Source organism: Chrysemys picta, chromosome 1 (genome assembly GCF_011386835.1).
Source record: "Chrysemys picta bellii isolate R12L10 chromosome 1, ASM1138683v2, whole genome shotgun sequence".
In the NCBI taxonomy this organism is placed as follows: domain Eukaryota; kingdom Metazoa; phylum Chordata; order Testudines; family Emydidae; genus Chrysemys; species Chrysemys picta.
In genome coordinates, this window is record NC_088791.1 from 140,690,672 (window position 1) to 140,718,664 (window position 27,993).

General features: G+C 42.3%; 1 protein-coding gene across 2 annotated transcripts; it reads left to right on the forward strand.

Moving 5' to 3' along the window:
* Window positions 1-5,377: 5,377 nt before the first annotated feature.
* On the forward strand, window positions 5,378-26,214 carry LOC112060354 (killer cell lectin-like receptor subfamily B member 1B allele C). 2 transcript variants are annotated; one of them, XM_065572173.1, is made up of 8 exons: window positions 5,378-5,561; window positions 11,868-11,939; window positions 12,763-12,816; window positions 15,561-15,650; window positions 18,232-18,375; window positions 21,915-22,069; window positions 22,852-22,970; window positions 24,678-26,214. In XM_065572173.1, the coding sequence occupies exons 1-8, from the start codon at window positions 5,480-5,482 to the stop codon at window positions 24,805-24,807; spliced, it is 846 nt and encodes a 281-aa protein (XP_065428245.1). In that variant the 5' UTR covers window positions 5,378-5,479; the 3' UTR covers window positions 24,808-26,214. The 2 variants fall into 2 exon arrangements, with proteins under 2 accessions (XP_065428245.1, XP_065428251.1); XM_065572179.1 differs by lacking the exon at window positions 12,763-12,816.
* Window positions 26,215-27,993: the final 1,779 nt, after the last annotated feature.

Consider the following 27,993-nt stretch of genomic DNA (forward strand, 5'->3'; position numbering starts at 1 on the left):
ACTGAGTTATATGAATGATTTCCCCAGACACTCATGTACCAACAATAGAGAAGCCTGACCAGTATAAGTTCATTACCCAGTCCTCCACCCCCTGATGTGGACGGGACAGACACTAGCCTTTGTAAACTGAGCTGAGATTTCCCAAGCACTTCAACCAAAACACACTGTTTTAGGTAAAATATAAAACAGATTTAACTACAGAAAGATAGATTTTAAGTGATTATAAGTAGTAAGTGTAGAGATCAAAGTGGGTTACCTAAGAAAAGTAAATTCTCAATCTGAGTTCTATAAACTAAACAGGATTTGAATCAAACAGAGTCTCACCCTGGCAGATGATACAAACAGGTCACAGGTCTTCAGTACACAGGCTGGAACAGCCTTCCAGACCGAGACCACTCTCCTCCAATTCAAAGTCTTTGTCCTTCAGATGTTCCTCCAGGAATTGCTGTGGGGGAGGGAGGGTGAGAGGTCAAGTGATGATGTCACTTCCCCTCTTTTATAGTTTCTTCCAGCTTGCTGGAAAGATCTTTTGCTTGTGATGTGCGGGTCCGCCTCTATTAGTCAAGCAGTCTCCATTGTCTACATGCTCTCTCTGAGAAGTCTTCTGGGATGACTACTGGGAAAGTAGATTCCATGTAATGGGCCATCAGCTTATCTGGCTACTCCATTGTTGTACCTGAAAGGCTGGTTGTGGATGTTCCCAAACTCACAACATATTTCAGTAAGACACACATAGCAAAACTTCATAATTCCACTAACAATGATAGCACATACAATCTAACATGATATTAATGTTCAACAGATCAAGACTTTTAAAATGATACCTCACAAGGCGTACTTTGTACAAAACATATAATAATTATAGGACAGTGGTGAATATGGGGGTTCCAGGGTGCTAGTTTAAAGTACAGAGAGCCACAGTGGATTTGGTATGCAAAAGGTATCTGCTTTATGCAGGTAGGGACAGTGTCACAGGGTACTTTTCTCACCAATGGAGCACCTCCTTGTGGCCATGGCTGAGGATTAGCCCTGACAGTCTGATGCCTCTTCCTTCGGTTGCTCTTTCAATCAGGACTTGACTGTTCCCTCTTCATGGCTTGGCCCTCTGGCTAGATCACTGTAGTTCTCTCCTTCGAGGGTGGGGGAGGGGGGTGTACCAAAGTCTCTGTAACAACTGTCCCAAACAGTCTTTCAATTCACTGCCCCTCAGTGGTGCCACTTCCCCAGTGGCTGGTAGAGGAACCCAGACAAGACCTCTTCTCTGGCTTCCAAACCCAGGAACCCTACAATCAGCGGCTAAGCTCTGCACTGTCCCGCGCCTTGCTTCTGTTTCCTTGGACTGCTTCCTACCTTGCCTCTATCAGACTCTTTCTCCACCCATCTCGGGGTATGCCCTTCCCTCTGAGCCAAGCTCCTTTTTCTCCCTAGCATCAGAGTGACTGCAGACCTCCTGCCTGCAGCCTCCTTTTGCCTTCAGCTACCTGTATACAAGCCCTGCCTGTTCCTGTCCAGGTGAACTTCATCCTTTAATTAGCCCTCATTGCTCCCTGACTCCTCCAGGTGCAGCCTAGGTGGTCAATCAGCCCACCTAGCCACTTTAACCCCTTCAGGGGCTGGGTTTGGGGTGCACACTCCATCAGAGACAGCATATGGTTGGACGTAACATCTGGTGGGCAGATCTGAGAGGAGAATTTTATTCTTAAACTCCATCCACATTACTCTTAGTTGTAGACCAAGCTGGATGAGCAAGCATCTCAGAGAGGTGATTAAGAAAAAGCAGAAAGCCTACAAGGAGTGGAAGATGGGAGTGATCAGCAAGGAAAGCTACCTTATTGAGGTCAGAACATGTAGGGATAAAGTGAGAAAGGCCAAAAGCCATGTAGAGTTGGACCTTGCAAAGGGAATTAAAACCAATAGTAAAAGGTTCTATAGCCATATAAATAAGAAGAAAATAAAGAAGAAGTGGGACTGCTAAACACTGAGGATGGAGTGGAGGTTAAGGATAATCTAGGCATGGCCCAATATCTAAACAAATACTTTGCCTCAGTCTTCAATGAGGCTAATGAGGAGTTTATGGTTAATGGTAGGATGACAAATGGGAATGAGGATATGGAGGTAGATATTACCACATCCGAGGTAGAAGCCAAACTCGAACAGCTTAATGGGACTAAATCGGGGGGCCCAGATAATCTTCATCCAAGAATATTAAAGGAACTGGCACATGAAATTGCAAGCCCATTAGCAAGAATTTTTAATGAATCTGTAAACTCCAGTGTTGTACCGTATGACTGGAGAATTGCTAACATAGTTCCTATCTTTAAGAAAGGGAAAGAAAAGTGATCCGGGAAACTATAGGCCTGTTAGTTTGACATCTGTAGTATGCAAAGTCTTGGAAAAAATTTTGAGGGAGAAAGTAGTTAAGGACATTGAGGTCAATGGTAATTGGGACAAATTACAACATGGTTTTACAAAAGGTAGATCGTGCCAAAACAACCTGATCTCCTTCTTTGAGAAGGTAACAGATTTTTTAGACAAAGGAAATGCAGTGAATCTAATTTACCTCGATTTCAGTAAGGCATTTGATATGGTTCCACATGGAAAATTATTAGCTAAATTGGAAAAGATGGGGATCAATATGAAAATTCAAAGGTGGATAAGGTGGAAAATTCAAAGGTGGTTAAAGGGGAGACTACAACGAGTCGTACTGAAAGGTGAACTGTCAGGCTGGAGGGAGGTTATTAGTGGAGTTCCTCAGGGATCAGTTTTGGGACCAATCTTATTTAATCTTTTTATTACTGACCTTGGCACAAAAAGTAGGAATGTGCTAATAAAATTTGCAGATGACACAAAGCTGGGAGGTATTGCCAATACAGAGAAGGACTAGGATATCATACAGGAAGATCTGGATGACCTTGTAAACTGGAATAATAGTAATAGGATGAAATGTAATAGTGAAAAGTGCAAGGTCGTGCATTTAGGGATTAATAACAAGAATTATTGTTATAAGCAGTTGGAAGTAACAGAGGAGAAGGACCTCGGAGTATTGGTTGATCACAGGATGACTATGAGCCGGCAATGTGATATGGTAGTTAAAAAAGCTAATGCGGTCTTGGGATGCATCAGTCAAGGTATTTCCAGTAGAGTTAAGGAGGCGTTAGCATTGTTATACAAGGCACTGGTGAGACCTCATCTGGAATACTGTGTGCAGTTCTGGTCTCTCATGTTGAAGAAGGATGCATTCAAACTGGAACAGGTGCAGAGAAGGGCTACTAGGATGATCCGAGGAATGGAAAACCTGTCCAAGGAGACTCAAAGAGCTTGGCTTGTTTAGCCTAACCAAAAGAAGGCTAACGGGAGATATGATTGCTCTTTACAAATATATCAGAGGAATAAATACCAGGGAGGGAGAGGAATTATTTAAGCTCAGTACCAATGTGGACACAAGAACAAATGGATATAAACTGGCCATCAGGAAGTTTAGACTTGTAATTACATGAAGGTTTCTAACCATCAGAGGAGTGGAGTTCTGGAACAGCCTTCCAAGGGGAGTAGTGGGGGCAAAAGACATATCTGGCTTCAAGACTAAGCTTGATAAGTTTATGGAGGGGATGGTATAATGGGATAGCCTAATTTTGGCAGTTAATTGGTCTTTGACTATTAGCGGTAAATATGCCCTATGGCTTGTGATGGGATGTTAGATGGGATGGGATCTGAGTTACTACAGAGAATTTTTTCCTGTGTGTCTCGCTGGTGAGTCTTGCCTACATGCTCAGGGTTTAGCTGATCGCCATATTTGGGGTCAGGAAGGAATTTTCCTCCAGGGCAGATTGGCAGAAACCCTCAGGTTTTTTTGCCTTCCTCTGCAGCGTGGGGCATGGGTCACTTGCTGGAAGATTCTCTGCACCTTGAAGTCTTTAAACCATGATTTGAGGATTTCAATGGTTCAGACACAGGTTTGATACAGGAGTGGGTGGGTGAGATTCTGTAGCCTGCATTGTGCAGGAGGTCAGACTAGATGATCATAATGGTCCCTTCTGACCTTAAAGTCTATGATTCTACGATAATATAGTTCCAGATTATTTCCCAGTATTTCATCATACAATACTGTGGTTTCTGTAACACAAAAGGTTGAAATTCTACAGAATCTTAGGACTTGTTGATGTGCAGAACTGTGCTGGTTTAAAGAAAGATTTGATTTTAAACTAATTTAATTAAACTAATGCAAAATATTGTGTGGACACTCTTAGGGTACGTCTATACCCAGCCGCTAGTTCGGCGGCTGGCAATCGAACTTCTGGGTTCGACTTATCGCGTCTTGTCTGGACGCGATAAGTCGAACGCGGAAGTGCTCGCCGTCGACTGCGGTACTCCAGCTAGGCGAGAGGAGTACCGCGGAGTCGACGGGGGAGCCTGCCTGCCGTGTGTGGACTGAGGTAAGATCGAACTAAGGTACTTTGAACTTCAGCTACGTTATTCACGTAGCTGAAGTTGCATACCTTAGTTCGATTTGGGGGGGGTGAGTGTAGACCAAGCCTTAGTTCAGTTTAATTGTTTATTTGGGATCATTTACATTGAGTAGGAACAGATACAAGCAGAGGCAGATTAAGCTTTTGTGGGGGCCTGGGCCAGAGCAAGTTGGGGTTCCTCCCTATGCCTTCTGCTAGCAGTCCCCTCCCCCCCCAGTTTAAAAGTGCATTATACTGGTATAGTTTATTCACTTTCCTGAATGGGAATATCTATACCAATATAGAACACCTTTATGCCTATATAACTGCATCCATCCTTGGGGCGTTGTACAGTTTTAACTATATCAATATAAGTAAAGTATCAGAGGGGTATCTGTAAAAAGCAACAGAGAGTCCTGTGGCACCTTTAAGACTAACAGAAGTATACTTCTGTTAGTCTTAAGACTTCTGTTAGTCGTAAGTATACTTCTGTGTCTTAAAGGTGCCACAGGACCCTCTGTTGCTTTTTACAGATTCAGACTAACATGGCTACCCCTCTGATACTTGACACCATGCAAGACACTGCATTTAGCCATATGGAATGGAAATCTATCAACCTCATGAAGAAACTTGCACAAATACAGACAAATATAATTAAAGTAGTACTACTTTGTGCGTAGACAAGTCCTTTCTTGTGTAGATAAGTCCTTAGACAATTTATTACATCGTGCCAAAAAAAAGTGTTTTCCCAAGACCAAAAAACCCCCAAACCTTTTCTACTTTTAGTCATTTATGTTTTATCCTAAAGGCAAGATCTCACATTGCAAGAGGCAGAATGATGGCTGAAAAGTGCCTAATGAGAGGAAGCTGTGAAGCCACATTTAACAGAAATAACTTTTTTTTTTAACCTTCCCTAGACCCATCATGCTGTGTGTGTGTGTGTATGTGTCTGTGGAGGCAGGTGAGATTAATGCAGGATATAACCCACTCTGTTAAGCAACTGTTTCCAACACTCAGACAGACTTTTATCACCAATGGCAAACCAGGTCACATACACAGATGTAAAGATTTTACCCAGGGAAAGAGCATGTATTGCTCCTCCGACTTCGAATCCAGGTAAAATATTCTTAAAAATATCAGATTCATATTTGCATGTTGTCTTTTCTTTAAAAAATGCCATTTTAAATAATTGTCATGACATTTTGTCAGTGGGGACAAAATTGCACACACAGTGTACCTGATCCTTAGAAGATATCAATCAGCAAAGCTTTATTGAAATCAGCATTGTTATGCTCATTTACCCCTGCTGGGGATCTGGCCCAGAGTTTCTAATAACAGAATAAAATACACTTTTTGCTAAATTATAAATTAGCAGAACAATAGTTTATTTTTTAAATGTCGTAGTCTGATCACAGGGTTACCATGGCTTAAGTAAGCCATGAGCTGAAGAATTAGCTAGCCTGAAAGGCCAATTATTGCATTTGACCATGTCTGCAATGTGCTAATTCTGGCAAAATCGTTGCATATAATCCCCCCAAAATCACAAAAGACAGTTGAAAGTTCAGCCACTGCTGCTGCAGGGAAGGCATCAAATGGACCCCATTTGACCACAGTTCTTTTATATTTGGTTTTTAAATAATGACTTTCCCATAACCAAACTATCAAATCTGTTAACATATCATACACTTATCATAAAAGACAAAAGTTTAAGTGGATATTAGGGGAAAAGAGCTGACATTGATAATATTTCTTTGTGAATAATATTCCCAGCACTTGAAAACAATTGATGAATTCATTCTTCAGTACATTTTGTGAAAATTATGGACTGCCACTAACATATGTTACAATGATTAGAAGTAAATATGAAATACATAGTGTTCAGAGTAAGTTGGCTATTTCATAATGTTTTCAGGATACAATAGCTATTAATTAATTAAATTAGCAACCAACGACGTAATAATTTTACAGTCTGTATTATTAGAATAAATAATATATTTACTATCTAGTTTGATTCTTGATTGTTGAGCTCTGATTTAATGTAACTGAACGGTAGGAAAAATATTTTGATATATATTTACAAAAACTATTTCTCATCATTTAAATTTCATTTCATTTATTTATCGTAATTGCATGTACAATTAGAATAGCGATAATATATGTTACAGGGCTAGGTTATTATTATTAGTCTGACTTCCTATATAACATAAGCCATAGAATTTCAACCAGTTACTCCTCTATGGCGCTGAATAACTCCTTGTCTACCAAAAGGCATCCAGTTTTGATATGAAGAAAAAGATGGAGAATCCACCACTTCCATTAGTAGTTTGTTCTAGTGATTAATTGCCCTCACTGTTACAAAAAATTGGGCCTTATTTCTAATTTAACTTTTTCTGGCTTCAGCTTCCAGCCATTGGTTCCTATTATGCCTTTCTTTGCTAAATTAAAGAGCCCTTTAATATTTTCTTCCTATAAAGGTTCTTATACATTGTAATCAAGTCACCTCTCAGTCGTCTTTGTGAGAAGAAGAATAGATAGAGCTCTTTAAGTTTCTAATTGTAAGGCATTTTCTCCAGCCCTTGAATCATTTTTGTGGCTCTTCTCTGCATCCTCTACAATTTTTCAATACCCTTTTTATAATGTGGACACCAGAACTAGATACAGTATTCCAGTGGTGATCTTCCCAATCCTGTACTCAGAGGTAAAGTCACCTCTTTATTCCTACCCAATACTCCCCAGTTTATACATGCAAGGATAGTATTAGTCCTTTCCCCCACTGCATTGCCCTGGGAGCTCATGTTGAGTTGCTTGTCTACTGACCCCTAAATCTTTTTCAGAATTGCTGTGTGGGTATGGCCTATATTCTTTGTTCCTAGATTTATGAACTTGCATTTGAGTGTACTAAAACACATTTTATTTGCATGGGTCTATTTTACCAAGCAATCCAGATCTCTCTGAATGACTGCTTCATCATTATTTACCGTTCCCTCAATTTTACTTTTAAGTCATTGATAAAAATATTGAATAGTGTCAGGCCAAGTAGCAATCTTGCAGAACACTTCCATTTGATGGTCATTCCCCATTTACAACTACTTTTAGAGATCTTTCTGTTAGCCAATTCTGAATCCATTTAGTATATGCTAATATTTGAATCAGAATGTGTGCTACTAAGTTCAATTATCCCTACCCTAAAGTTTTAATATTTTGGCTGACATTTGGTACACAAGCTCTCAGTCAAGAAGGAATTTTTTTTGAAAGTTTGAGAAAAAGAAAAGAAAAAAGAAAAGAACAGAACAGAAAAGAACAGAGGTGAGCCATTTTTAAGTGCAAAAAAAGGTGGAAGAAAATGGAGATTTTCTGCGAACAATTTTTTTTAACACCTCTTGTGACTCATTAGAAGATGGAGGAAACCTGCAATTTGGAAGGGATATAGTTGTTTAATGAAAATTGGTTTTGGTTTGGCCAAGTTATGAGGGTTTTAAAAAATGTATTTTACATGCACGGTGTTTTTTGCTCTATGATAATCCAAAGTGGGGGAGGGTTCTAGTGAGGTGCCCCAAAGATCTGTTCTTGGCACAATGCTATTCAATATATTTGTCAATGATCTGGGAGAAAATATAAAATCATCCCTGGTAAAGGTTGCAAGTGACACACATTTGTGGAGTGGTGAATAATAACTGTCCGCATAATTAAAAACTAATCTGGATGACTTGATAAGCTGAATGCATTCGAACAATGTGTCCAATAGCCTAAAAGATATTTAGGTGTTTCTAATTCCCATTGAAATCTGTGGGAATTAGGCACCTAAATAACTTTATCTGGGCTCATGTGTTTAATACATTCAAATACAAAGTCATACATTTAGGAACAAATAATGTAGTTCCCCCTTCAGGATGACAGGTTTCAGAGTAGCAGCCGTGTTAGTCTGTATCAGCAAAAAGAACGAGGAGTACTTGTGGCACCTTAGAGACTAACAAATTTATGGAAAGCAGTGATTCTGAGAAAGACTTATACGGGTAATGGTAGATAACCAGCTGAACATGAGCACCCAGTGAGATGCTGTGGCTAAGAGGACCAATACTATTCTTGGATGTGTAAGCAGGGGAATGTTGAGTAGAAGTTGGGAAATAATATTATCTCTTTTTACAGCATTGGTAAGACCATTACTGGAATACAGTGTCCAATTCTGATGTCCACATTTTAAGAAGAATGTTGAAAATTTGGAAAGTGTTAAGGAAAGAACTACAAGAATAATCTGAGGTCTGGAAAACCTGCCTTACAGTGAAACACTTAGAAAGTTCAATCTACTTAGTTTATGCAAGAAAAGGCTAAGCATGACTTGATCTGGTATACAAGTACATGGGGAGAAGATTTCTGACAATAGATGGCCCTTTATTGTATCTGACAAAGGCATAACAAAATCCAATGGCTTAAAGTTTAAGCTGGTTAAATTGAGACCAGAAATAACGTGCAGATTTTAAACAGTGAGGGTGTTAACCATTGAAACAATTTACCAAGAGCTGTGGTGGATTTTCCATCACTTGAAGTCTCTAGATCAAGATTGGATGTCTTTCTAAAAATATGCTAGCTCAACCACAAGATATGGGCTTTGATACAGGAATTAATATGTGAAATTATATGGCCAGTGTTATATAGGAGATGAGCCTAGATGATCATAATGCTACCTTCTGGTCTAAAAATCTATGAATCTACAAAACTAAGGATCTGCCAAAGTTGCATTGACACTCCACATGTTTCTGTATATACACTGACTAGAAATTTCCATTTAATAGAAAAAAATATCTCAGTACTCCATTGGATTTGCATATGCATGTATAACATAGTTGAGTGGAATTTCACTTTTAATATGTGGCATATGATCTGTGAAGATCTGTATCTAGTGAGATAGGGCTCTTTTATATGCCACATAAGGATATGTTTGTAGCTGGTAGAATTCAGGTTACAGAGGTAACCTGGACTTCGCCATCTGCTGATTTCTGAGGGCTTCGCATTCTAACTTCAATGTTCTTTTATGTAGATTTCTTTAAATACAGGCAATGAACTTATTTGGGAAAAATTCTGTTTCCATGATACAGAGTCACTTTTTTTCATACAGCCAGATAAGTTGTGTTTAATATTTAAAAAAAGTAATGTGTATTTATTTGGGGATGGAGGGAATTTTTTTTATATATTTACAGCTTTTCTAAGTCAATATGGTTAAATGAGTTTTCCTATTTATACAGCAACTGAATTTTAAAATTTACAAGCCTCCATTATTTCTTTACCATAAAACAATATTCAGATTTTAAGTAAAATATATATTTGAACAATGTCTTCCTGCAAACACTATCAGAGTAATCTCTTCTGTACAATAATTATATCTGTATAATTCTTCTGGGACCAATAGCATTTGAAAAACATCCTTAACTGCACTTTTTTTTTTAAGGAAAAAAATTAACTACAGTTATTTATAATAAATATAAATGTGCATATTTTCTACATTTTATTGGACTAATCAGTTAAGAAAGAATAAAACAAACAGCAAAATGTCTGTACACCCACTGAGTCACAACACAGGGGACCTAATAGCGTAGATGTGCCTCATTTATTAACCATTTTCCCAATATTTTTCTTGTGATATTTACCTTTGTAAAAAGTCTGAATAGTTCAGATTAAACACTCTACAGATCAAATGTGCTTGGATGTTTTTTCTAACTGCTAGACTGCTTATCTGAAGGTCGTGCATCATTACCTTTCCTTTTCATGCACCATTACCAGTTCTGCTGATCAAATTCTGCCCTCAGCAACACTTGTGCACTCACATTATAATCAACGGTTTTCACATGTGTAATTAATTGGAATTAGATAACTATTCTCTTGATGTTACACAGAAAGGAATAAACAGCAGGAACCTCCCTCTGAGTTGTGTTGGCTCTGCAAAAAAACAAGAAGAATTTATTTTGTCATCAACCAGCATTTTTTATTCAGAAGTGGAACCACACTTTAAATTCACAGTATTCTTATAAAAACCATAAACTACCCATGACAGCAGCAACACAAGCCTCATCTTATATCTCACCCTTTCCTGAGTGGGGTAACGATGCAAATGTTATCTTCTGTAAAACTAGTAAGATGTTTTACCAAGGTAACATCTGGTGACCCAGCAAAATGTTGAAATAATGATTAATAACTGAGGTACATGCATGCTTTAAAGTTGAGTTATTTTGGCTACCATTTTAATCTCCTGCTTAAGTTTCAGCAGCTAATATCTCAGGCGACTCTACAGTTAGGATTTGACGCTCCATAACATTTTATAGTTACAGTTTCAAGTTGTAAGTGTACATATTTATTGGTTCTTTTCAAGATAGTTGCCACCAAATTCAGCTCTGAATTGGAGTGTAGGGAGAGGACGGGGAGCTGGGACAAGGAGCAAAGCAAAAAGGTACCGAGATCACCCCATGATAAGATTTGATATCTCTCAGTCTACATGGATTGGAAGCAAATGCTTTAGATTAAAGAAGTATCAAATTTAAACTCATTATTTATGATAGCATGGGCTAATCATGTGTGGGTTTTTTTGGTATTGAATTTTCCTGGACAGAACCTAATATTAGACCTAGTTGAAAAAATGTATTTTGTTTCCACAAAAGATTTCAAAGAAGACAAAACTTTTTTGTCAAAATGTTTTGCAATTTTGGTAGGGGAGGGGAGGAGGTGTTTGGTGGCAAAAAAAGAAAAATATTTAGTTTTGTGAGGTTCATTTTTTAAATGGACACTTGAAATCTTTTGACAAAAACTGAAATTTCAGAAACCCATTTCTCACTGAAAAATGTTTTGACAATCAATGTTTGACCGCCTCTACTTAATCTATCTAGTCCCTGACATTGGATTAGTGTAATATTCAGTGTCTAATACCCACTAGTGACATAGCCCTGCACAAAGGTTGGTGCATAAACTACCAGGAGTAGCCCGGGGAGCTGTGATGTCTCACAGACACTTCTCTGAGGCACAATTCCCTCTCTGCTTCCCCCTTACTCCAAGGGGGTGGTAATTTTATGCTGGCGTATACCAGCACAATTTGTGACTCCTCCTGAGTTGACTCAACTGTGTCAGCCAGTTTGTTGTGGGCACAGCCAAGGATTCACCCATTCTCCCTCCCCTCCTGCACACACACACTGCTTATCCAACTGTTCCAAGATTCAGGTAGTTCATGCAGGGGTGTAAGGCAGATTCTTACTCCCCCATTACTCCTCTGCATAGACGTGTAGTCTCAGGTATAATCTAGCCATTGTTTTTAGCAGTAATGAAGCCGAGCCAGCACTGTAGGGAACATGTGCACTTTGCAGATAGACTGATTCTTGTAATGATGTCTCTGTTTAATGGTTCACATATCCAACATTGTCAGCATTTCCTTGCTCTTTACAGGAATCACATATGCTGAACTGCGTGTGCATCGTAAATCTGAAAGGACCAGCAGATCAGAGACTTCCCCTTCTGGTATTGTGGGTATTTGTTGGGGTGGCATTTTTAGTTATTAGAGATTTATTCTTTATTATGTTAGAAAACTGTTAAACAATATTGCTGAGAATCTCTAAATTATAAATCATGTATAGAAATTATTTCAACATTTTAAATGGTGTCATGTCTATTCACTGGCTTAATGAGCCCTGCAACAGCTCTGTGGTGAACGCAGTTTCAAAAGTAGTTTAAACTGGCATTTTCTGATTTTCTGAAATTCTTTTGTGCTCTGTTTCTGAAAAATGGGAGGAGGGAAGTGCCTTAAAATAAAACAGATTTTTAATGAGAACATTCAAAAATTAATCAATATAATGTATTGGACTGGGGTTTGGTTTACTGCCGTTCTGACTCTAGGCATCTAAGCACCTTGTTTATTATGCAATCTTATCAAAATCACAACTCATTTGCTCCATTGCAGTGACACTCCCAGTACCTGAGTGGCCACAGTTACCCTGGTGAGACCATTTTATACGCAGAGTTTCACCTACTATTTGTATTGTAAGCCATCTTTACCCCACCTCCTAGTCCTGAACAGCACTGAGTGCAGGTCAGATGGCTCACAGAATACTTTAAACTGAACTACAAAGTGAACATTATGAGAATACTACATTGTGACACTCTAAGGAGGCAGGGCTAGAGGCCTGGTGGTTATCTGAGTGTGACTCTGTGGCTTGTTGTGGGAATACAACCTCAACCCTGAATTTCCTGGGTTTCTAATCTTTGGGTTTGTGTTATAACTAGAACACTCTTGTAAGGTGGACATATTGTGACAGGGTGTATTCGGTCATTGTGTCCCCCACAGTCCTACTACCCCCACCCCAAGAAGTAGCAAGCTGGGAGAAGAACAGTACTGAAGGTGACTTCTACAAACTTGCCTAAAGAGGACTCTCTGGAGCAGCCATTTTGGAAACCACAGAGACCTGGTCCTCCAAGGCCAAAGGGGCTAATAATACCCAATCAGGGGCCATGCTGGCCCAAATAAAAAGGGCTGCCTGGCTTTAGCAGTTTAGCTCCTGGCTGGGAGAGGAGGAGGGAAGAAGTGGGTTTGTACCTGGCTGAAGTAGCCCAGCAATCAGACAGCATTCATGCTGGGCTGAATTTGCATAGCTGGGATCAGAGAGGGAGAAGGACCTGGGGATGCTGGACCTGAGATAGGGCTGGAGATAAAGGGGCAAGGTGGGAAGAGGCCCAAGAAAACAGCAATGAAGGACTGAGGGGAGCGATACATGGCTGCTGTGTGTAGGATCCCTGGGCTGGAAACCAGAGCAGTGGGTGGCCTGGGTTCCTCCACCAGCCACAGATAAAGTAGTGTAAGCCCCAAGAAGGGGGCAGGGCTCAGTTGCGAGCCTGAATGATGTAAAGGGCCCAGAGCCAGGTTGAAGATCCTAGTGAGGGCAAATAGCCTGTTTGTTTACTGGAATCTTTAATACCCCACAAGGGGTTCATTTCAATTTTGTGACTTGGCCAGAAGGCCAAACCACTGAAAACCCATCAAGGTTGTCCTGCAGGCTGCAGGGAGCACCAGGGGTGAGGAAAGGGCTGTGGTACCACACCAAGCTGCTCAGAGGTGCTCAAGAGGTGAGTGCCCCCTTTAGAATCATGGAATCATAGAATATCAGGGTTGGAAGGGGCCTCAGGAGGTCATCTAGTCCAACCCCCTGTTCAAAGCAGGACCAATCCCCAACTAAATCATCCTAGCCAGGGCTTTGTCAAGCCTGACCTTAAAAACCTCTAAGGAAGGGGATTCCACCACCTCCTTAGGTAACCTATTTCAGTGCTTCACCACCCTCCTAGTGAAAAAGTTTTTCCTAATATCCAACCTAAACCTCCCCCACTCAGGGCCGGCGCAACCCATTAGGCGACCTAGGTGGTCACCTAGGGTGCTAACCTATGGGGGGCGGCGACCGTGGCAGCCGGATCTTTGGCCGCCCCGGTCGTCGGAGGTATTTTGGGGGCAGGACCTTCTGCCACCTCTGTCGGGGGCGGCATTTCGGGGGTGGGACCTTCCGCCGCTTAGGGCGGCAAAAAAGCTGGCTGCACTCCTGCCCCCACTGCAACTTGAGACCAGAATTCCTTGTTCTGTCATCTGGTACCACTGAGAACAGTCTAGATCCATCCTCTTTGGAACCCCCTTTCAGGTAATTGAAAGCAGTTATCAAATCCCCCCTCACTCTTCTCTTCTGCAGACTAAATAATCCCAGTTCCCTCAACCTCTCCTCATAAATCATGTGCTCCAATCTCCTAATCATTTTTGTTGCCCTCTGCTGCACTCTTTCCAATTTTTCCACATCCTTCTTGTAGTGTGGGGCCCAAAACTGGACACAATACTCCAGAGGAGGCCTCACCAATGCCAAATAGAGGGGAATGATCACATCCCTTGATCTGCTGGCAATGCTCCTACGTATACAGCCCAAAACGCTGTTAGCCTTCTTGGCAACAAGGGCACACTGTTGACTCATATCCAGCTTCTCGTCCACTGTAACCTCTAGGTCCTTTTCTGCAGAACTGCTGCCTAGCCACTTGGTCCCTAGTCTGTAGCAGTGCATGGGATTCTTCCATCCTAAATGCAGGACTCTCAATACTCTGATATGAACCTTCAACCTTAGCTGCACTTTAACAAAGACTTTAGTGTGGGACCATTATCCTTTCTATATAGTCATATGAACCAGTTTTCAGTCCAAATGACAGTGACCCCACAGCACATCCTCTGAAGAAACGAGGGTTAGACATTAGGGGAGGAAAACTCCACAGCAACTCTTCATGGAGATTTTCCTAAGGTGTCCTATTGGTGGGATGGCAAGTTTACCCCCCAGGGGAAAAAGAAGAGAATTCATTCCCCCAGAGCCCACTACTCGATGCATATCTCAGGATCTCTGTCTGTGGCATAGGTTCAGGGTATTAAGGTCCTTGTCCTCTCCTGTATACCATTCCCTAGTTCTCTGGATGTGTGGTTCCATTGGTACTTCATTACTAGGACTTGCCTAAAAGGGCAGCGATTCACTCCAGAGGGGGCAACAGGAAGGGTGGTTCAACCTGGGGCTGTTACCTTTTTCAAGTAATCTGTTTGGCACTGGCGTGCGAACAGCCCTGCATCCAACTTGCCAAAAATCACAGTGGAACCCCAGTGCCACAGAAACAACTGATCCCTTCCCCTTCCCACTACATGGAAGAAAGCTATGTGTGGATGGTCCTCATCATATGGGCTGAATGAATTTTCATGTAGTATTTTATGATCTGTGACATTTACAGCATTCCCTTCCGCTACCAATGCTATGATCCTGTTATAGGAAGCAATTGAGTTCCTTGGGGTCCCAGTCATCCTGGGAAACATTCACTCCAAGGTCCTTGTCCCAGAGTCTGATTCTTCCCTATCTTGCCCTTTGTGGTCCATTTACACCTGTGCAAAGTGGGTGTAAAATGCTAACAAGTAAAGATGTTTCCTTTCACTTAGAAATTGACAGTCTAAAAATAATTCTATCTCAGCACCTGGTTAGAAACTGACCGATATCTGAAGCCAATGTGGCAATGAACATGCTACCCATGTGAGGGCTTAAATTGCAATTTCCTCCAAAGCAACTCTTTTGTTTTTCTTTTTTGCAGGTCCTGGCTCCCAGTGTTCAATCTGGTTCTATGTTGCGCTAGTCCTGGGGCTTATCACACTGGTTTTGCTGGCTGTTCTAATCACTTTCTGTGAGTGCCACTTTCCAGATGACAACTTTTGCTTCATTCATTCAGCTATATGCATGTTTAAACCTCACCAAGAGGATATTACATGTAAAAAATAATTGACATTAATGTAATATTATGGGTGACAAGTTAAACACATAAATCAGAAAATTCAAATATTAATGTTTCCACAGGGACATTTACTGTTATTTCACACATAGAATATTTATGAAGGTGAATAGTTAACAAACTATCTAGTAATCAGAGATACTGTATATGCGCTATGTGGGGGATTTCAGTGACCTATGAGAAAATTAACTTTTGAATTTCTATATTCATAAGATGAAATTGCCAGCCTTGACTTTGTGACACTGAACCATAAGGTAGTTTTCTTTGTTTAATTTCCTTGGGCAAATCATTAGCTTGTGTAGACTCATAGACTTTAAGCCCAGAAGGGACCATCATGATCATCTAATCTGACGTCCTGCTCATTGCAAGCCACAGAACCTCACCCACCCACTCCTGTAATAGACCCCTAGCCTCTGGCTGAGTTACTGAAGTCGTCAAATCATGACGTAAAGATTTCAGGTTACAGAGAACCCACCATTTACACTACTTTACACCTGCAAGTGACCCCATGTTGCAGAAGAAGGTGAAAACCCCCAGGGTCTCTGCCAGTCTGACCCAGGAGAAAATTCCTTCCAGACCCCAAATATGGTGGTCAGTTAGACCCTGAGCATGTGAGCAAGACACACCAGCCAGACACCTGGGAAATAATTTGTTGTAGTAACTCAGAGCCCTCCCCATCTAGTGTGCCATCACCCACCATTGGAAATGTTTGCTGCTAGCAGTCACAGGTGGGCTACATGCCATTGTAGGCAGTCCCATTATACCATCCCCTCCATAAACTTATCAGGTCCAGTCTTGAAGACAGTTAGGTTTTTTGCCCCCACTACTCCCCTTGGAAGGCTGTTCCAGAACTTCACTCCTCTGATGGTTAGAAACCTTCATCTAATTTCATGCCTAAACTTGTTGATGGCCAGTTTATATCCATTTGTTCTTGTTTTCATATTGGCGCTGAACTCTCCTCTCCCTCCCTGGTATTTATCCCTCCAATGTGTTTATAGAGAACAATCATATCTCCCCTCAGCCTTCACTTGGTTAGGCTAAACAAGCCAAGCTCTTTGAGTCTCCTCTCATAAGGTAGGTTTTCCATTCCTCGGATCATCCTAGTAGCCATTCTCTGCACCTGAATAGCTCCAGCAAAGCATCCTTGTTCAACAAAGCTTAATTTTAGACACATGCTTAAATCCCATTGACCTCCATGAAACATTAGTGTGTGATTAAAGTTAAGCACATGCTTAAGTGCTTTGGTGAATCAGCAGTTCTATGAATGTGAAACTTAAAAGGTATGTCTCTTTCTGCTTTGGGGTATAGTGGGGAATGAGGTTAAAAACTAACCCCTTTCTCTCTCTCAACACTAGTCTTCAATATTGTGAATGCTCTGATAGCATGACTATTATATTCTTTGGCCTAAGAGCTCCTTTTAGCTTAACTCTACATCCCCACTAACTAGGTCTTTATAGGTGACAGACAAAAGGGGGGAAAGAGTTGTCCTGCTTTTTACATCGTTTTGAGATTTAAATAAGCATTATGGGTTGACCCTCTAGTCTAAGTGGCCCCACTCTCCAATTACACCTGGGTCACACGCATTGGAAGTTTGCAGGTGGTTTGAGCCATAACCTGGAGTCCAAGTGTGATCTACTAACAGCAGGCAGCATCAGGGTCACTTTCAAGTAATTACAGGCCTCACTGGATGGACACTAATTGGGGCTGGTGGGACTGTGGAGACCCTGTGCACATAATTCATTGGTCAGATATGAACACAGAAAATCCCTAAGCACTCATCACATTCTTAGGTGGCGCCACTGGCAGATATGGTTGAATAATTTTTCAAGTTACATATTATTTTCTTGTATGTTTTTAAACTATTAAAATAACTATAAGCCCTGAAAGGGTTCGTAGTGGATTTTTACTGCTTGTTTGTTACTTTAGAACTATCAGGATTATCAATTTTGACTTCGTTGTTTTTGCTGGAGGATTTCTGTGCTGATTCCGCTATGTAGGAAGGTAGCTTCTCATCCTTTAAATTAAAGATTGAGATGTTGGATATTTGTTAATGAGATTTACTCTCATGTGCTTAGGTTAAATGGGGGCTAATAAAAGAAAAAACAGAATTCTAGACAGTCAGAATCAAACTGATTTCTCTTTTCAATTAATCAGATTTATAGCTGTAGTACATGTAGTGTCATAACCGTACCTATTCTCCACCAAAGTAGGCTAGACCTGCATTTCTTATGGAGGAAACAAGCAGGGAAAACAAATCAAATTTAAACAAAAAACAACAAAGAGAAAAAAATACCAGGCCTTCTTGATATATTATAACCCAACAAAAAAGGCACAAACCTATTTTTAGTCCCTTTGCAAGCTGATGTCCTCACTGACTATGTTCTCTGTAATAGAACTGTGTTTTCTGACTCTCAGATACCAAGACTGCATATTATTGATGCTCCTATTAACCATGTTGTCTTCCTTTGCATTCAAGTCTGGAAGGGAAATTGTAAGAGCCCGTCCATGCTCAGGACAACCTGCAATGAAAACACTACATCTTCAGGGGAATCTCCATGCACAGGGACATGCTCGATGACAATCAATGGATTAATGGACAATCTGTGTGAAGATAGAGAGGGTGAGGAGTTACAGCCCCTCTCTAACTGTGCAGTGTCTTCCCTTCTGCTGTTTGTTAACTTCCCTCTTCTATAACAACCTGAAAATGTTACGGGCCAGAATCTGGCTTCTTTACTGTAGGAGCAGTCCTTGTTGAAATCAATGGAACGGCTCACAGAGGAAGGTACTACTCAGGTTGAATAAGAGTATCAAAATCTGGCCCTGAAGATATATTTGAACCAATATTTACAATTCCTAGTTAGTAATTATAATTATTGATACATACCCTGTGCTTGGAATAGAACTGGAATGTGCAGGGCTACTTTTAAAAATGACATTAGATACCTTAGAGCAGTGATTCTCAACCTCTGGTCCATGGAAACCTGGGGGTCCACAGACTACGTTTAAGGAGTCTGCAAAAGACTTAGGCTGGGTCTACACTACCTGCCTGAATCGGCGGGTAGAAATCGATCCCCGAATCAACGCTCTTACTCCACCAGCGGAGGTGGGAGTAAGCGCCGTCGATGGGAAGCCGCAAAGGTCGATTTTGCTGCCGTCCCTACAGCGGGGTAAGTCTGCTGCGATACGTCGAATTCAGCTATGCTATTCGCGTAGCTGAATTTGCGTATCTTAAATCGACCCCCCCCCCCCCCCCGTAGTGTAGATGTAGCCTTAGATTGAAAACTGACTGAACAGAATTCAGCTATATATATATACACATATACATACACACACAGAGGCCTGGTCCCCACTTAGTCCGGACTTCGGACTAAGGTACGCAAATTCAGCTACGTTAATAACGTAGCTGAATTCGAAGTACCTTAGTCCGAACTTACCGCGGTCCAGACGCGGCCGGAAGTCTCCCCCCGTCGACGCCGCGTACTCCTATCGGCGAGCTGGAGTACCGGCGCCGACTGTGAGCACTTCCGGGATCGATCCGGGATCGATTTATCGCGTCTTAACCAGACGCGATAAATCGATCCCAGAACATCGATGGCGTGCCGCCGGACCAGCCGGTAAGTGAAGACTAGCCCAGACAACAGATTTCCAAAGGAGTCCGCACCTCCATTCCAAATTTCCAAAGGGGTCCTCAAATGAAAACCGCTGCCTTACAGCTTCCTGTAAGAGAACCCCAAGAGGCCAAACACTCTTTGCAAGGAGAGGGAAGGACTTTGGCAGCCTGGGCCCTTTACCAAATGACATGTAGCCTTATTGCACTAGATCTATAATTTGGTGATAATTACTTGTTATTAAATATTTTTATAATGCAAATATTTTGCTTAATTCTGTAGCAGGAAGCCAAGCAGGAGTGGGCTAGGGAAGGTTCTAAACCGAAGCTCCTATGGTGAAGGAGAAAGAGAATGAGTGTAGTTTTAGGGATAATACTGTTTCCCTTATTCTAATAAAGTTACTTGTTCACTGTGACCTTCTGTAGACTAGGATCTAAAGTATGCTGGTACCATGTTCAAGCTAACACTTGTAACCAACACACTCTGGAGGTCTAGGCTAGACAAGGCCGGGTTCCCTTAACACGTGTTGAACTGGTCAAGTTAAAGTCTAGGTTCCCCCTTTGCCTAGACAAGGGCTGTGTTAGAAGGAAGTACATTTTCTGTGTCTTTCAATACCCAGGGAGGGTGTGACATTTGGGTTGCAATTATTCAGACCAGTGAGAGGTTGTGTCACTTCTTGCCATGTCACCCTGGGTGCCTTTAATGCTCTGCTGCTGTGGCTCACAGGCCAGACACCAACAGCCAGCAAACACACATGCAGCTCCTGAGTGTGTGCGCACTGTGCAGCCCTGGTTCAGCGCTCTGAACCCAGCAGCCTGACACAACACAACAGCCTCACCCTGGTCTTCACCAGATTCATTACTACGCACCCAGTTTCTGTGGAAAACATGTTTTTAGTGTCATTTCCCCACCAGAGGTAGGAAAACTATTTTTTTCTTGTATCACTCTTCAGTAGTAGTGGCATAAGAAGCCTGTTCTACTCTCAGAATAGATTATCCAAATTCTCCCTTTCCTTTATTTAACTGGAAACTGATCGCATTTGCATAAGTGGCAACTTTACCTTTTCTATTCTTCTTTTTTCAATGAGGAGACTTCTTCTCTGCTATGTCACTTGCTCTGAGCTTGTTGTTGTTCCCCATCCTCTACTCATCACATTAGATTGTAGGATTTTCATGGCAGGGACCATGTTACAACTCAGAGGGGCCCTTTCTCAAGCCATTAGGAGCTACTAAGATACAAAGAAAAAAGAATCCTGTCTTACACACACACACACACACACACACACAAACAATATTTAGGTCACTGATTTACCATATATACTTGTTCATAAGTTACATTTTCTTAGTAAAAAAGGGAAGCATCGGAGAAGGGGGTCAGCGTATGAACGGGTATAGAGAGGGGGAGAGGTGGGACACAGCCCCTCCCCCCAACACAGGGAGCAAGGAGAGGCAGCACAGTCAGCAGAGCCAGAAGGGAAGAGGTGGGGCCAGAGTCTCTCCACTTCTGGCCACGCTGCTCTCCCCCCAGTCTCAGAAGCAGCTGCAGCTCCAGGGCCGGTATGCTGCGGCCGCACCACCCAGCCCTGCTTGCTGGAGCACACTGCGGCCACGCTGCTTAGCCCACCCGCCGGAGCATGACTCCCGGGCCGTTGCAGCATGCTGTGGCCGCACCGCCCAGACTGCCGGAGCAGTTCTGGCCAGGCCAGAGACATCCTACCCTGGCCCGCCCCAGCTAAGGTGAGAAGGGATGGAATGGGGAGAGTGTAGGGGTTCCAGGCTAGGGGTGGGGTCACGTGGGGGTGGTCACAGGGGTTACTCCCCTGACCCCCAGCTTCTCCCCCACCCCAAAAATTTCCCCACCAATTGCTGTCCTGGCCCATCAAGGTAAGCAGTTGGTGGGCCGGGACACTTTGTTTACTTAGGTTTACCTCTGTGCCGGTGGATGCTCGAGGTAAAAAAACCATCTCGGCCTGCCAGCGGCTTATCCTGATGGCCCAGGAGCCAAAGTTTGCCAACCCCTGAATTATAGGGTCAGCTTATGAATGGGTCATAAAAAATTTCCATTTTTACTTATCCATCTTGGGGGAGTCGGCTTATAAATGAATCGGCTTATGACCGAGTATCTATATATCAGTATTTCAGGTTAAGGGAAAACAACTGAACAAGCAAGAACCATCACAGGCTGCATCTCAACAACTGAGAACAAAATGGCAGCTACTGCCTTCAGGCTCCTAGAAAGGCAAACTTGAGGCACACAGGAAACAAAAGCACCAGTTTCACAGTTAGACGGGGGAGCATGCACGACATCACTTTGCTCTAAGCAATGGTTCCCTAAATGAGCATTGAACCCATTCAATGATAATTAGTGGAATGTAAGACACACTGTAAAATGCAAGACAACTGACAGCTGTGACATTGCACCAAGAATATTTAATTTTCCAAAATGTACTGATATGAACTGGGAAGCTATTTGCTTCCCCGCAATATGTGATGGGAGTAATTAAACCATTTGTGATGCTGGGTAATGATCTTCTTTACCCTCCTACCCCCAGGAAGAAGCGAGTGTCTGCTCTGCCCCCCAGGGTGGATGCTGCACAGGGGGAGATGTTACTACTTCTCAGAGCAATCGGGGACCTGGGATGCCAGTATGCGAAATTGTTCAGGCAGGAAATCACAGCTGCTTGTTGTTGAAGATGAGGCTGAGATGGTAAGTCTGGGAACATCCCACACAGTACCCAGCAATCAGCAAACCCTCCATGTCATTCAGACACTTGACTGAAAAATACAAATATACCCTAGGTTTTATCAGAACCTCTGACCAAGCAGGCTCTCCCTGGGAAACTGTCTGTGAATGGGCCTTTATTTCCCCACAAACAAGAGCCTACTTGGGAAGACGCCAAGAGGGAGCAGGGCCTGGCCTTTCTTCCCTCTGGCTGCCATCAGTCCTCTGATCGATTACTGAAAAGCTGCTCTACCAATTCAGTGAGCTTCCCTGGGTCTGCGTGAGGCAGATGGGGAGGTGCTTCAGGTGCAAATGTAGAAAGCAGAATAAGTTGTGATCTGGGAGGAGGTTGGGGGCGCGATCACGGCTTTTTCACAGTCTGCTAATGCAGGAAAGGCTTTGCTTTGCTGTTGAGTGTGAGTTTCATGCTGTTGAGGACCTGCCTAGTCTCCCTTTGGAAATGTAGAGGGTAGATTCCCTCTGCAAGGTAAAAAATGCCTGATTTTCATGTCTGGCAGTTCACTCGGGGTCTGGCTGTTTTAAGCAACTCTTATGTTCTCCCAAATGCAAGACTTTTGGAAAAAGCAGCTATAAGGATTGCCATGTGCCCTAAGGCTGTTCCAACCAAACCAGTTACAGGTCTGGCTGAGTCCTTGTCTTTCACATGTATTTCGGTCTCAGGTCAAAATGGGTATGTGATTGCATGAAGAATGAGGCAGAGCTGAAATGCCCCATCAGTGTGTAATGTATTTCTGTTTAATCCACAGGAATTTATAGCAACCAGAACAGAAAAGAAATATTTCTGGATTGGATTGAACTTTCAAGAGAAAGAGGGAAGATGGATGTGGCTTGGTGTCTCCCAGTTAGAAGGGCACAGGCTGAGCTTGTGGGTGGATTTTTCTTTTCTATAAATGTTAAGTTACATTAATATAAATGCAGATACAGCTCTGACCCCATAGCTCCCAGCTAAGTAATTCCCAAAGCACAGAGCTAGTACTGTGATTGAAGGCACATATTTAGTTCCAGCTTAGATTTCAAAGTCTCCAGTATGACCTGTTCCACATATAGTCACAGTCTTTAGAAAGCAGTGGTGCTGGTGATGCTGCATGAAGGCCTGATCCTCAATTTCAAATCACTGCATTCCATTGCTGCTTAGGCCCTATCTACACAATCGTTTTGGGGCTGTTTTGTAGAAGTTTTGCTAGGTCTGTATAGCAGCCCCATGAAAAACCTCTAGGGCTTGTTTGTACTAAGGTTATGGCCACATTGTAACTTAAGTTAACTGATTGCCAATTAACTCAATTCAAGTTACACAACTATACATGTTAGTGTAGACACTGTACAAACATTTGTTCCTGCTGGTCTTGGGTCACCCTACACTGAACTCTAGGAACAAGTGTTTATGGAGTGTCTACATCAGCATGTACCATCACGCTAATTAATTGTTGATTAGAAATTATAGGAACAAAAGTACAGGACCAAATACTTCAGTCTAGACACAGCTCTAGTGTAATCATGTGGCACCAGAGGAAAAAGAAAAGTGATTTGTATTTGTGGAGTTTACCTTGGGGCTTCCACGTGGGGAGAAATCTTCATCCCTGTGACATCAACAGGAATGCAAAACTCCCATTGACTTCAGTGGAACCAGGATTTCATCTCTGAGGTTTGTACTAGTGCAGCTACACTGGTGTAGTTACAACTGCACAAAGCAGCCTCTTCCCTAGACAGGACCTTACTTGGCATCAAAGTGAAGTTGATGATCCCTTTATTCTCTTCTTTGGAAATCAGGTGGCTCTGGGCAAGGTGAGGATACCCGAGCTGGGAGAATAAGGTGCACTGATACATATGGAAGTGCAGTGGGCACTGCAGGGGCACAGTTATTCAAATGGTTTAAAAACGTACAAAAATAATTTGTAACTTGAAAAATTTTTCAACCACGTCTGGCAATGGCACAAACCAAAGAATGTGCTGAGTGCCTGGGGATTTTCTGTGTTCATATTTGACCAATGTATTATGTGGCCAGGGTCACCACAGTCCCACCAGCCTCAATTAGTGTCCATCAAGTGAGGCCTGTAAGTACTTGAAAGTGACCCTGATGCTGCCTGCTGTTAGTATTAGATCGCACTTGGACTCCAGGTTATGCCTCAAACCCACCTGCAAACTTCCAACATGTATGAACCAGAGGTTATTGGAGAGTGGGACCACTTGGGTTGACTCTCTGGTCTGTCATGCAGACCAAACATTTGGATTCATGAAGCTGAAAACTCCTCCCCACCTCCTCACTATTAAGACTCACCATTTCTCCTTTGTGGAAGGGTTTTCCTCCTCTTGCTGATAAAGTTCATGGAAATGAGGACCTCTGAATTCCTCCTACCAGTGTCTGCTCTCTGTGAATCCTTGTGCAAATCCCATCTGTCCAATCAAATGGATTGCAATGAGCCTGCATATGCCAGTCTAGCCGCATAAGAAAAAAACACACACACACAAAAGTAAAAAACCCTGGATCCCTCCTCCCAAACTCTGTTCCTGTCTTTTCATTCATTACCAAATTCTGAGCTGACCTCTCAGTGAGCAGCTTTTGTTTTCTCTTTAGGGTGATGGTAAATGGAACTGGAGATGGCAAAAACTGTTCTGCTTTCAACAAGGAGAAGTTACACCCTGAGAAATGCCTGATTTCGCACAGATGGATCTGCAAGAAAAATGCAACCTTGCTGGCTCCCTAGAATAACCCAGAACATTAGACACCGTCCCTTGTAGAATGATGCATTTTCTTGTACTTTGTGATATTTTAATGTAAATAATCATAAGAGCATTGCACAGAAACCATAGCATTCGGCAATCCTGTGTCAATTGACCTCTGGCTGTATTAGGGATAGGTTTGTATTGTAACCTCCTGTAGCTCCTGGTGTCCAAGGATAGACGATGTTTAGCTAAACAGATTATAATAATTGATGCACGATAAAATGCCTGTGACTATCTTTTCTGTATTAAGAAATGACTCATTAACACCTCTTTTTTTGCTTACTTTCAACTTTTGTATTAAGATTTTCAAGTAGAAACTCTTATGCAATGAAAGGTTATTTCCTGCCCCTTGGTGCAGCTGCATTAGTGGGAACCATTTTGGTTCCTCTGACCAGCCGTGCCCAAAGATGACTTATGTGTACATTGTGAGTAAATGTCAATATTAATTAACTGGACAGGAAAAATACTATTCTAACACATGGGGAACTAAGGCACTTTGGCCCAGATCATAGAGTCATAGACGTGTACAACTGGAAGTGACCTCAATAGCTCGTCTACTCCTGTCCCCTGTACTCAAGGCAGGACTAAGGAATAACTAGACCGGGGGTTGGCAAATGGGAATTGCAGGATGCGAACCCCAACCACTGGCAGCTATGAGAGGCTGTGCCTGTGGATGGTCAACGTAAACAAAATGTCTTGAGGCCTGCCAGCGAACTACCCTGATGGGCCAAGTGCCGAAGGTTGCTGACCCCTGAACTAGACCATTCCTGACAGGTGTTTCTTTAACCTGTTCTTGAAAACCTCCAATAATAGAGATTCCATAACCTCCCTAGGTAAACTATTCCCGTGCTTAGCTACCCTGACAGTAAATTAGTTTTTCCTAATTTCCACCCTAAACCTCTCTTGCTGCAATTTAAGCCCATTGCTTCTTGTCCTATCCTCAGAGGTTAAGGAGAACAATTTTTCACTCTCTTCCTTGTAACATCCTTTTACATACTTGAAAACTGTTATTTCCCTGCTCAGTCTTCTCTTCTCCAGATTAAACAAACCCACATAAAAAATTAGGCTCGTAACTTCCCTTGATTTCAGTGGGGGTTAGGAATCTAAATAGATTTGTGGAGCTGGGTGATTAAATGACTCTCCCAAGGTCACAGAAGAAATCTATGGCAGAGGTGGGAATTGGATTTAAAACTCCTGAGAGACAATCTACTGTTCTAATTTTCTTCCTTGAATTATGTAAAAGCTTACCCAGCATACACCTTCTTTTTAGACAGATGACGTTGTTTTCACCAGATGCCCAGTTATTGTTCTATTTAATTCCCAAGATACTATAGATGTCTTCATTATTTCTGAAAAAGGCTTCATTTTATTAAATGATTACTGTGTAAGATTCTTTGTTGCATTAGATACTTGCTTTGTGTCTGACCTTATTGCAACAAAGTTACAGCCTGCCTCTGGGAGAGGAGTGTAGTTAAAAGCGTAGAGACTGGATAACCACAACTAGAACAATCAATCTGAAAGATTTGACCTGAGCTGCCACATTAGAGACTGGGGTGAAATCCTGGCCCAAGTGATGTCAATGGCAAAATGCCCACTAACTTTAAGGAGGTCAGGATTTCTATTTCTAACTGAGCCTGCAGTGAGCTTGAATAACCTCTCTCTATATTTATTTTAAAATGTAGTATGTGTGCAGCACCTTAGAGTGGATTGTTCCGATGGCCTTGGTCAATAAGAAGAGTAGTGAAGTATGACGCTGGTGAGACCTCATTTGGAGTACTGTGTGCAGTTCTGGTCTCCCATGTTTAAAAAAGATGAACTCAAACTGGAACGGGTGCAGAGAAGGGCCACTAGGATGATCAGAGGAATGGAAAAGCTGTCGTACGAAAGGAGACTAGAGGAGCTTGGGTTGTTTGGTCTGACAAAGCGAAGGCTGAGAGGGGATATGATTGCTATCTTTAAATATATTAGAGGGATTAATACAAGGGAGGGAGAAGAATTATTCCAGCTTAGTACTAACGTGGATACCAGAACGAATGGATACAAACTGGCCGTGGGGAAGTTCAGACTTGAAATTAGACGAAGGTTTCTGACCGTCAGAGGGGTGAAATATTGGAACGGCCTACCGAGGGAAACGGTGGGGGCGACGGACCTGTCTGGTTTTAAGATAAAGTTAGATAAGTTTATGGAGGGAATGGTTTAATGGTAAAACATAGTAGTCAAGGAAAGCCAAGCAATGGTGGGTAAATAGTATAATGGCTAACGGGGTCGGGCTGGAGACTCTTGCCTATATGCTCGGGGTCTTACTGATCGCCACATTTGGGGTCGGGAAGGAATTTTCCTCCAGGGCAGATTGGCTGAGCCTCTGGAGGTTTTTCGCCTTCCTCCGCAGCATGGGGCAGGGATCTCTAGCAGGAGGGTCTCTGCCGATTGCAGTCACTAAAAACAGGATTGGGGACTTCAACAGCAGAGTCCAGGGAAGGGGTAGGGACGGTTTTATGGCCTGCAGCATGCAGGGGGTCAGACCAGATGATCATAATGGTCCCTTCTGACCTTAAAGTCTATGAGTCTATGAGTCTATGAACACAAAGAGCAATTAGCAGAGGTGATACAAGCTTGTAGCAACCACTATCAATGTGTAACTTACATTGTTGAAAGTGGCACATGAGGAGCAATAAGTGGAGCCCACCATCGATCCCTGAGCATTTCAGATTCCTTGCAAAGGGGTTTGACAAAAGGTGAGACAACTCAATGAAAAACAAAAAGGAGTGATTTTCAGCTCTCCTTATTCTCCCTGTATCAATCTGCTGTTCTCCAAGCCAGCATGGAATGTTCAAAAGGTGCTTAAAATTTGCCATTCTTAAGATTTTTATGAAATAAAGATGTAAAATTCCAGTTAAACAGAAACCTCTGCAACAGATTTACCTGTGCTCCAGCATGGCACAACACTGTGTTCTTCTCATTAAAGTATCTCAGCACCTTGAGGAACAAGCCACAGATCTCCACCAGCTCCCCCCACACCAAATATCTTATCCTCCCTTTCCCAGCTGGAACTCAATGTGCTTTCTCTTCTGCACAGAGGAAGAGGCAGGAAGGAGTCGGTTCTAAGCAGATTTCCTCCCAGTGCTGGAGACCTGGGGCCTCACTCCTCACCGCATGACTCCAGATTT

Bases quoted from the DNA above. Each gene is read 5' to 3' on its own strand.
- LOC112060354 (XM_065572173.1), top strand. From the start codon at position 5,480: ATGGCAAACCAGGTCACATACACAGATGTAAAGATTTTACCCAGGGAA. The intron at 11,940-12,762 runs GTATTGTGGGTA...TGTCCCCCACAG, and splicing joins ATCAGAGACTTCCCCTTCTG to TCCTACTACCCCCACCCCAA. The intron at 22,070-22,851 runs GTAAGTCTGGGA...TTTAATCCACAG, and splicing joins TTGAAGATGAGGCTGAGATG to GAATTTATAGCAACCAGAAC.